Source organism: Zootermopsis nevadensis, unplaced genomic scaffold (genome assembly GCF_977971745.1).
Source record: "Zootermopsis nevadensis isolate Lab colony 2312 unplaced genomic scaffold, Znev_1.0 Znev_ptg000028l, whole genome shotgun sequence".
Classification (NCBI taxonomy): Eukaryota; Metazoa; Arthropoda; class Insecta; order Blattodea; family Termopsidae; genus Zootermopsis; species Zootermopsis nevadensis.
The window spans coordinates 20,358,078-20,369,267 of record NW_028259160.1 but is presented as its reverse complement, the minus strand read 5'-3'; the positions used below and the strand labels follow the sequence as shown (position 1 = coordinate 20,369,267).

General features: G+C 40.3%; 1 protein-coding gene across 3 annotated transcripts in view; it reads left to right on the top strand.

Annotated features, from left to right (window-relative positions):
• Positions 1-11,190, top strand: part of FipoQ (F-box/LRR-repeat protein FipoQ) — a 102,226-nt gene that overhangs the window by 54,910 nt on the left and 36,126 nt on the right. Inside the window, exon 1 of one of the 3 annotated variants that reach the window (XM_022058106.2) lies at positions 1,959-2,111. The exons of the other annotated variants lie outside the window; for them this stretch is intronic. Within the exon in view, the coding sequence (XP_021913798.2) occupies positions 2,025-2,111 (87 nt within the window). The 5' untranslated portion in view covers positions 1,959-2,024. Of the gene's footprint in view, positions 1-1,958; positions 2,112-11,190 lie in introns of those variants that run through there. 3 annotated transcript variants of the gene reach the window in all.

Sequence of the window (11,190 nt, the reverse complement as noted above, 5' to 3'; positions counted from 1 at the left end):
ATTACAAAGAGAATTACTCGAATTTGGTTACATTTCATCCTAAATGTATTCTGAAATCAGTTTTTGACGTAAATTACGTCTATACGGAAGGGTCATTCAGCAAAAACAGTGTTAGTTACGAAGATTAAAGCTAATATATATAAACTTCCTTTCATTTTATTTATTACCTAAATATAATTTTAAAGAAAAGACGTATTTACGTCAGATTATAAGGAAACGTCGTTCCAATGTCAATTTTTTGTCACGAAATATGTAACATCTGAATTTATAAACCAAATGACTCGATTACTCCACCACGTTTTAAAGCCTTTTTGGGTTTTTTTCGATAATTTTACATTAAGTGAGGTATCCACCATAGAATGACGAATTATGGCATATATATATATATATATATATATATATATATATATATATATAAAGCTACTATTTTGGCATTGCCTAAGCGGTGGTTCTTAACTTGGGGTGCGAAGCATTTTAGACCGAAGTGAACGGGTTACAAATTTAAAATATTTGGGAACAACAAAAACAAATCAAAATGATCCTCACGAGGAAGTTAGGAGGAGATTAAATTCTGGAAATGCTTGTTACTTCTCAGTTCAAAATATTTTGTCTTCCCGTCTGATTTCTAAGAACCTGAAAATTAAAGTATACAAAACAATAATCTTACCTGTTGTTTTGTATGGGTGGGAAACATGGTCACTCACTCAGAGAGAGGAACACAGATTGCCGGTGTTTGAGAATCGGGTGTTGAGGAGGATATTTGGGCCTAAGAGGGAAGACGATGGGGCGTGGACAAAACTGCATAATGATGAGCTTAAAAATCTGTACTCCTCCCCCAGTATTGTCAGGATGATTAAGTCGAGAAGAATGAGATGGGCTGGGCATGTAGCGCGCATGGATGGGACAAGAGGTGTGCACCGGGTATTGGTTGGGAAACCTGAAGGGAAGAGACCGCTGGGGAGACCTAGACGTAGATGGGAGGATAATCTCAGGCGGGATCTATGGGAGATAGGAGTTGAAGGAGACTGGATTTTGTTGGCCCAGGACAGGGTCCGGTGGAGGGCTTTGGTTAATTCGGTGATGAACCTTCGGGTTCCGTAAGCCATCTGGTTGGTTGGGTCCATTATTTGGGAAGCCTGAGGGGAAGAGACCTCTGGGGAGACCTAGACGTAGATGGGAGGATAATCTCATACGGGATCTATGGGAGATAGGAGTTGAAGGAGACTGGATTTTGTTGGCCCAGGACAGGGTCCGGTGGAGGGCTTTGGTTAATTCGGTGATGAACCTTCGGGTTCCGTAAGCCATCTGGTTGGTTGGGTCCATTATTTGGGAAGCCTGAGGGGAAGAGTCCCCTGGGGAGACCTAGACGTAGATGGGAGGATAATCTCAGGCGGGATCTATGGGAGATAGGAGTTGAAGGAGACTGGATTTTGTTGGCCCAGGACAGGGTCCGGTGGAGGGCTTTTGTTAGTTCGGTGATGAACCATGTAGTTAGTTAGTTAGTTAGTAAACAGAACCTAGTCAAGAAATTGAACTTTTGTTGAATCTGAAGGTTCATTACTGTGTTCGCAAGAGCCCGCCACTGGACACTATCCTGAGCCAGGCGAATGCAGTCGACACCCTGAGACCCTTTCCCTTCAATACCCACTTTAATATTCTCCTCCCATCTATGTTCCCGTCTCTCACGTGCGTGCCACATGCTCTACCAATACGATCACCATGGTGATGGTCGGTTTACATGTCCTGCCCTTGGCAGTAAAGACCATTTGACTTCGTAACTGAAGTAGAAATTGAGCCTTGAGAATTTCTGGCCTAGTTTTCCTTGAGGCAGGATGAGAAAATCGTGAAGTGACGAGATCTGCGCTGTGAACACGTCCGAAAATACTAAAAATACCTCAGCGACTTTGATCGCTAGAGGCCCCCACTCTCAGGCCTCAACAGTTTTAGCTGTTCTCTAAAATAACGCTGCTCCTGCTTCTGTGGCCCTGCGTGTCGGGCATTGGTTTAGAAGGCGGCGGAGGGATATGGACTCGTGGGGAGCCCTTTCTGTGGAGTTTGCAGCCTCGGCAGTTTCTGCGAGAGACGAAGGGAGTACGAGGCGTCCGAAAACGGTACATAGAAGTCGCCCCCTTGTTCCTTGTGTCTGTCGTGTGCCTTCTTCGCCCCTTTGTTCTTGTTATAACCCCCACACGAACACGTGAAAGGTTTCAGTAACGGGGGTGACGCCAAGCGAAACATCAGATTCGAAGTTTGAAATACATTCAGTTCTAACCTCATTGTGTTTCTAGGTATCGTGGTTGTATAGCTTGCAGGCGTGACCTCGTTTGTGAAAACAACACGCATCACGTGATTGTTCGTTCGGATATTCGTAACTGGAATACGAGGTTGGACGACAATGGACTTCGTGTTTGTGAATCTCAGCGCTGTTTTAAGTTTAACGTCAAAGAACCTTCTAGTGAATTAAGAAAGACACGAAAGTTTCTGCTGTCCAATTGTTGACATCAAATAAGCGATCCAGTGAATCTTTTATCTGAATAATAAGACTTAACGTGGTTTTACACAGTTCCCAGTGAGTTTATATTTGTTAACAGGCGTTCCAGTGATATATTACAAAACGTTTCTTACAATGATTGCATGTGTTAAGTCCTTGGGCTCATTAGTTTACAGTTTTGAAGTCCCTTTCATTACACTCCCATAACACACTTTTAATCAACAAACAGAAGTAGCTTCTTTGTTTGTCTATGACTCGTCGTTTAAGTAATGTTGCTTGGTAAATATCAAGCGCTCTTACGGAGTGTTTTGCAACCACTGCGGAGCTACGAACGTAAAATGTATATTAAAAAAAACAAATGCCTGCCTGTGTGTAATTCGATAGATGGCAGCACAGGTGACGTTTTCAGTTTAATGTTAACGGATTTACAGCTCGTACACCATTTTAACACCCGCACGTTAAAAAACATGCGTGACTTATTTGTAATTATTATAATTCGGTTGAGCAGATCATGTATTGCGATGTCAAATCGTTAATAATTAGGGAAGAATATGGAATAAATCGATAATGACCACGTTTCAGAGAGAGAACTCGACGTTTGAGTCTTGTAGCATTTGGTCATCTTAATCAGTCGGCACAGCCCTGTTTGTTTCGGTGCGCATATTTGCTGAAGAACTTGGTAATTTTCAACCTGTGATGGCTATCTTCTGCCAGAAAGTAATTAATGACGCAATTTTTTTTAAGCCAGGTTGCGGAAATCTGAACAAAAGGTAAAGAATAGTGACTGAACAGGAAGAAATTTATTTGCAACACACGATGCCACACTCGCAGCCATCAACAGATTCGTCACAACAAAACCTGGACAACCCTGACACGAACTTACTTTCAGCGTTTTACACCGAATGAATTGATATCACGTCTAACACTGCCTCGCCCAGCTAATATTCAGCAATAGTTTTTTGTTCTATAATAAATGTTTATGACTTACCTTGCACTATTCTTTTCGAAGAATTTTAGAAATGGCTGTGCGTGTTTTTTTGTTTTTTTTTAAAAAATAACTTTACCTAGTGTTTGTGCTGAAATTGCCACCGATAACTTGAAATCCTCATAGTTCCTTCCAGTAGCGACAAAACCGTTCATGCGGAGATATTGCTGTTCTCATTACGGTATCTTCCTTCCCGATACCTGGAGAAACAAAGTTTAAAAGTTCCACGCATGTGGCCTCATCCATTCACAGGTTGGTATGCCCGTCTGTGGACTCTTGCCGAATTTCATCCAACAAATTTATGTAAGAATATTTTTGAATTTTTATTTTCGACATTAAAGTAACAGTAAGACCGATTAAAATAGCATCGTCTTCACTGAACATGTTCCAGCATCAACTGAAGAATAAAATATTGAGCACAAAACTGTGACAAAGTCTGGACGTGCGTGGGCTGTCAGAGGTTTGAGGTTAGGTCTTCAGGTGAGTCGTAACACGTATGGCCACCCTATCGACGGTAGCTGCCAACTTGGTAAGGCTTGTTCCAGAGAATGCCGTGCGGCGCGCTGCCATCAGTCGTACTAGGCGCCCATGCTTTGATCATTTGAAAGCTTGCGCCATTTGACGGTGGCGTGTGTCATTAAAACTAAAAGTCACACGACATAATATTGTATTACATTTTCGACTTATTTTAAAACATGGAATCACATTATGGAACGCTAATTAGCGAATCTCGAATCAGGCTGCATAATGGCGCGTCTCCAAAAACAGTGCTATATAGAAATAATGGTAAACCAAAAAACAAAATATCGTCCAGGAGAGCCAACCACTAGAAAATTACTGACTTATTTCTATTTCAAAAACTGTGCCGACAAAATGGTGTGCCGTGGATAAATTGTAATGCGAAAGATGAGAAAGCCCCTTCTGATTTATTGTTGTATTTAGGAAACTAGGCAAAGAGGTATCCCAAAACACTTCCAAAATGGCGCGTCATGTAAGAGTGGAAACTGATAAATAATCATTCCACCACTCGCAGACTGCATTGCTCATAATTCATATGATTACTGAACGATGGCAGCACGACCGCCTGGTTGGATGTGATATCAAATATTTCATTTGGTCGCTGTTAGATAGCAGCACCAATAGTTTGCGTAGCAACAGACAGATGGCAGAACACGTTACAACTGATGTATTGCAACATCTATTTCTGATACAGAAGCCAATGTCAGTCACACTTGCCTGTTCTGCCCATAGTGAGGTTTTCCGTGCTTTTCTTCAATTGTAAAGCAAATGCCAGGGTATAATTCAAAAGGGGCACGGTCCTCCAACTCCCATCACGGAGGCCTTAAGCTGAAGTGATCTCTCCCCTATCCCCAAGTCGCAGAGGCCCCTTGATCTCGAGAGAGATTCCCTACATAGCAGTATTTATTTTAAAGTTTTCTTTTCTAATTCTCGTCGTATTTTGTCCGCAAGGATTGCAGCATCCCAGAAGAAAGTTATCTTCACTTCATTCAGTCATCGCCCCTTTTGGTTTCGTAATAATTTTCGTCACATTTGAAGCATTTATTTTCCGTAGAATTCATTACCAGTTTCCTCGCTGTCAGTGATGTAGGAACAGTCAGATTCTGATCTTATAATAATCTTGAATTCCAAATTTATTTACATATTTTATTTACGTTCTCTGATGTTTTCTTGTCTTTTATCTTTAGTTTTATTTTCTTTGACTATTTTTCTCGTCTTAGAATCTTTGGTGTTTTCGAACATGTCGGAAAAGCTGTTTTTCTCCTTCCTTCTTACTGTTTAGTAAGAACTTGGACCGTAGAATGTCGTCCAAATCCTTACTTTGAGACTGGAGGAGGAATGACAGGAGATTTAATGACAAATCCTGAACCCAAGGCATTTTACAGCACTGTCTGTTGAAGGCCACCTTCATTTATATACTTGTTTTCCAGCGTGGTTTTGTAACAGAAAACGCGTACTCTGAAATCGATCCATGTTTAGTGGGAAAGTTCTAATTACTTTGAAGCCAGTGGCGACAGTTTCATTCGTGGCAGATTTCAGAACTTGCTCAAACTTAAGCCGAGTGCTCTTCAGCTCAGGGTTAATTTTAAGTCCATCTGAGACTGCGATGTGCTTTGGGCGACTTCAAAAATCAACGTATCCAGAGGCTGGAGATAATGAACTGCAAATTTAATTACTTCTAAAGGGTAATGAGTTGACCATCCAGAATATGCAGATGGCCTACTTTCCCTGCTCATTTCCTTGGGATAACTAATATTTGAGCGAAATAAATAAAACAGCTCACTATTCACTTTCCTCCTATGTGAACAACTGAAATTGGAAACAGATATTTTTCATAAAAAAAACCCTCCACACTACAGCATTCCAGTACCATCTGAAAGTAAATAATTACCAGCTTTTTTCTGTTCTTTCACTGAACCTCTGCTTAAGGGTACGTGTAACCGCTTTGATGTTGCCAATTTTTACGTTACATTTGCCTGGTAAACTGGATATATTCAACTAAATACTTGCGACATCTCTGCCAGAATCGAAGGAGAGACCCTTCATTAGCAGTCCAGGAGAAAAAATGAATACGTGTTTATCAGCCTCAGTCTAATAGCTTTGAAAATACATCCTCGCTTATTAAATTTAACTTCCCGAATATATTATATTTTATTGGTAGAATAAAGACGCCAAAGCTCTTTAGAGGCAGATCAAAATTATTTTAGATATAACTTGTCAACCGCTGAAAATATTCAGAACTTATAGAAAAGAGCACCTCCTGTAGAGGGACGCCATATGCACGACTACAGTGCCCTCTGCGTTCTAACATGTGAAATACTCACCACGTGCCGCAGCCAACGCCACACCCCGCGGTGTCGCTCTTTAGAATTACCTTATGAGAGAATCGATGGTCTCGCGGTGCCATGTTTAGTGTTGCTAAGTTTCGCAGGGAGATGTCGCGTCCGTCGGTACGCTTGTCCGTGTTATTTCCTATTACTCAATTCTAAACGTTTCGTGTTTTAAATTATCGGCGGAATTCTTCGTCACACGTGCATCGAGTGACGTAATCTGTTCTTAATCCATGAGACTCTTTTAAACCTGATCGATAACTTGGCAAGCAGGAGCGTGGTCCGTACGAAATCGTAAGGATCCAACAAATTAGTTTTCCGCACGAAACCAGACATAGGTGTAAATGTTAGAGGGTTGGCAGTAAATCACGGAATGTTTACTTGTCGATGTACATCTCAAATTGTAACGGTTTACAAGAGAAAAGACGCTGTGATGTTTCAAGTGCCACAGCGAGACGCAGTAAAAGTCCGACGATTCAGGCACATTCTCTTATGTGACTTATGTGATGGAGGGAGCAGCTTTAGACGTGTTCTCTGTAGTCTGAAAAAATATCAAATTTCAATCAGATTTAAGTTTGCAAGGACCGCCTTAACCTCATTTTAGTTGGCCATGTTTATTTTCAGTTTTATTCTGAAGCGTATTGTAACTCAAAACATTTCACCGTTAGGGGAAGTGGGGTAGGGGGGAAATCGCACCGCCTTAACGAAAATTAAATTCCCTTTCTTCACGAACATTGTTTACAAAAACAAAACTTTGAATCTTAGAGAGTAATTCATTACGAAGGCAACACACTGAGAATTTTGTATTGATTTCTGATCTACGTGTTGATTTTTTTTTAAAGAAAATGTTGCAAAAGTACATTTGGCTGAGTTGCCCCTATATACCGAGTAATTCTGCCATGTGTCTGGGGTAGTACCAACCTTTTCAAATGCCATGAAGATAACAGACGATGCTTTCAGTTAACAGATGTGTTTATTTATTTATTTATTCACGGTATTTTTACGATACTTTTAATTATTTTAATGTAAAAAGTAAAAGTAAAGTAAAGTTTGTCCCACTATACGCCATGTAGGCGTTTGGGGTGAGTGGAGGTATAGCTCCTCTCTTCCTTGACCTCGGCACTAGATGCGGGTGAGCGGTCAGCATCACGCCCCGGCCGGCTTTACCCCCGGTAAAGGACCCCGGAATCCATTGTAGAGGAGGCTGGGTGGGCCCCAGAGCCGGTCTGGACACAGGAAAAAAAATCCTCTGCCCCCATCGGAGATCGAACCCCGGTCGTCCAGCCCGTAGCTCGTCACTATACTGACTGAGCTATGTAAAAAGTACAAAATATTACGACTAAATATATAAAACTAGGAACTTGCTTTTAGTTAAAGTACGTACAGAGAAAATTAAAAATGTGACAGCTCTAATCAAATGGGGGACTCGTAGCATGTTTCGCAGATAAACTACAGAATCAGCTTAATAGATCATAAGCAGGGGCTGAAATAAGACTTTATGCCATCACACTGCCTGGTACCCGGGCAATACCGTACCATAAAATGTCATTACCCCAGGCGAGGTTAACATAACACATTATTTTTTCCCGCTGGAACCCTGAACGTTACAAGACTGCAGATTCAGATGAATAGACACTCATATTTGTACTTTCAAATGTTTTAAGGGATAAGAACACAAAGTTACACTTATCTGTTAACTTTAAAACTAAGAAGAGATTTGCCTGCAACGAGATTTTTCTTCGACGTAAACAAACGACAATCTTAACCGCCATAACAGCTCGAGACTGTTTGCATTTTGTCACCAGAGATGTCAGTGCGAGCAGAGCGCGCTCAATTTAAATCGTTGAAAGATAATTAGGGTGGCAGCATTGCCTTACGTGACGCGATTATTGGCGATGTGTGATAAAATTAAGAATTAATGTTATTATTTCAACACAGTTTCCATTAACCCAGAGCATATAATAAATGAACTACATTAGCTAGTCTAACCGTCCACCCCATCAATGATAGAATGCTCCCGATTGGTTAGAGTTACTAAATTATTGGTGATATGGTTCTTAGCGATTCGATGTTCAGTTATCTGAGCAGTGTGAGGTTATGTCACCCATGTAATGTGCATGGGAAGACGGATTCGATATGTAGGATGTTACAGCAAGCTACAGAATGCCTTGTAATGATGTTTAATTACGGATGCAAGGCTCGTATTTGTATAAGCTCATTTCATTTCAGAATTCCGACGAAACTAACACAGAACTGTGCTAGAAAATGTTTTAACATTAATGTTATGATTTGATTTCGCCATGAAAGTATACAATAAAACATTGTACATGTTAACGCTTCTTTGAGCAAAATGCAGATATAGAATCGAAACATAGTGAGACGTTTGTCTATTCGTATGGTGTTTAAGCAGTGTCCTGAGGAGATAATAAACTGTTACCTATTTAAATAGCTGTTATGGTTCGTAAAACGTGTAAAATCTATTTTTCTCTGTTGGTTGCGTCACACTAGGGCGGGAGTTATGTAGGGTCCATCACGCCAAGGTTATTTTGGGTCTGTCTTACTAGCTTGGAGAAATATCGTGTTGCGTGGAAGTATGGAACCGGACAGATGTTAAATCCGTAAGAAAAATATAACTTCGGACATCAAGACATAGACGAAGGGATGTTATTAAAATTTCATTCTGAGAACTGGAACGTGAAGGTTCGTTCTGGGTTAAAGTAACCCCATAGTTTTTGTAGACTCGGTGATGGCCCTTGGTATTCTGTACACGCGGGAAATTTCCTGACGAGTTCAGAGGTACAGTACACTCCCAAATACCAGTGTTGGTTCGGAAATATATTTTCTTGGATAATCCGAAATAAATTAAAGAACGACACGTAAATTTAACAAATACGTAAACTGCAATTCCTGATTTTTTTAATCGTTAGTAAACTAATATTAATACTGTGGCTCCATTAGCTTATGTATTAAATTCACAGATTTTAAATGTTTAATTTGCTGTCGTAATGTAAAGCTATGTGCCACGGTGGTCTAGCGGTTATAACGCTGGCCTGGGGTCTCGGGTTCGATTCCCGGCGGTGCCCGAATTTATAACTTGTGTTGGGCAAGGCCGTGGTCTAGGCAACACGGAGTTTTCCTCCGGGGGCTTCCCCGGTTTCTCCGTGGCATCCCATTCACACACAGAAGAAGGCAATGGCAAACCACTTCTGGATCATCTGCCAAGAACGTATATGAACAGGTCCCAGTCCGAGAAAAGGATGGAAGGATCCTGTTCATATGGACCTGTCGTCAGACAGAACACTAAATAATATAATAAAAATAAAAGTTAAAGCTAGAATTATCCATGAAGACATTCAGATTTTTGTGAGCGTTGATGTTGACATAAGCGCTTAGCTTCACTTCTCGGCCGCTTTATCCCTGATGAAAGAACCGAGGTACCCGTTGGCGGGAATCGAACCACTGTCAACCAACCCATAACCTATTAATTATCCTGGCCGTCGCTGAAATGTCTCCTCGTGTGTGTTAGCTTGCATGGTTTTTCTTATCTTTTTGGTTTTAATGATGAAATGGTTTTGAATGAGAAACTTTATTTTAGCTATTAAACTCCACATTATACAAATGAAGTCAGCATTGAGGCGACTGGCTTTATGTGATAAAATTTTATTACTTTACGTATTGAGAGTCTTCAGACTACACTGAGACTGAACTTCTCCCCTCTCCCTTCCACCATGTTTGTTACTATGGTTACGACCAGTTTTTTTAACGTTTTGATTTAAGTACGTAATACTGAATCTTTCGAGTCGAAGGGTTATTATCCTTTAGTTAAATGATGTGCATGGATTTTGCGCATATGGGACTGTTTATGTCTGTCTGTCTGTCGGCATGATTCAACCCGAGAAACGCTAAACGGATTTGTATGTAATTTTGTATGGAAGTTATGTCATTGCGTCTACTCCAGAATCGTAGTTCCCAATTTCCTACAATCTCTAATACCAACACGACGGACAAAAAAAAACTTACGAGATTTGATCGACACTAGCGCCACTTTCAATACAATGGCGAACGGTTGATTTTTAATAAAATACAAAGCTTTGGTATTGTAATTCTTTGTGTAATGTGAAATAACAATGTACAGGGAGAGTCAAAATTGTCTTTATAAACTTTGTGTTCGTGCTTCAGGATCAAGAATGATAAAAAATGTTCCTATGAACATACTTTTGACTCACCTGTAATGGCTGATTAAAAAAAAAAATAGAATAAAGGATTTGTTTTGACAGGATTCGATGTCATGACCCCACGCGTTCAAGTCCAATATGCTATGAGTTAATGCACCATGAGATGTGTGGGTGTTAATTGTGATGACGTTCAGAAGACATTAAGACTACATTATTCTTTGTAGTTGGAAAATAAATTTGTCTACTTAAGATAAATGACGTAATCTTTTGTTGATAATCGTTCTGTAAAATTTGATAGGTTGGGAAACATTTCAAGTGCATTATAGTAATTAATTATTTCATTAACGCCTCGCGTTGGGCGGCCATTTGTAGCCCTTACGTTGTAATTGCCCTATGACCTTGGGACTCTTTATCAGCAGGATACAGGTTAATGTGTGACTGACTTTGGAATGTATAAGTGAGTGATAAGGATGTAATGATATAAACTTTTGGCGTCGTAAATCATTTATCAGACGGCTGGAGATCTTTTGAAATTCAGGTTTATTTACTGTTCTGATTAGGAAACGTGAACTGTTACGTATATCAAAAGCGTGACGAGAAATGTTTCTGTTGAACGATCGAAGCTGAATTGAATGTTTGTAACCGACTGCTTCCTCGTAAGCAAAGTGAAGTCTACTTTCAGAAATGTAC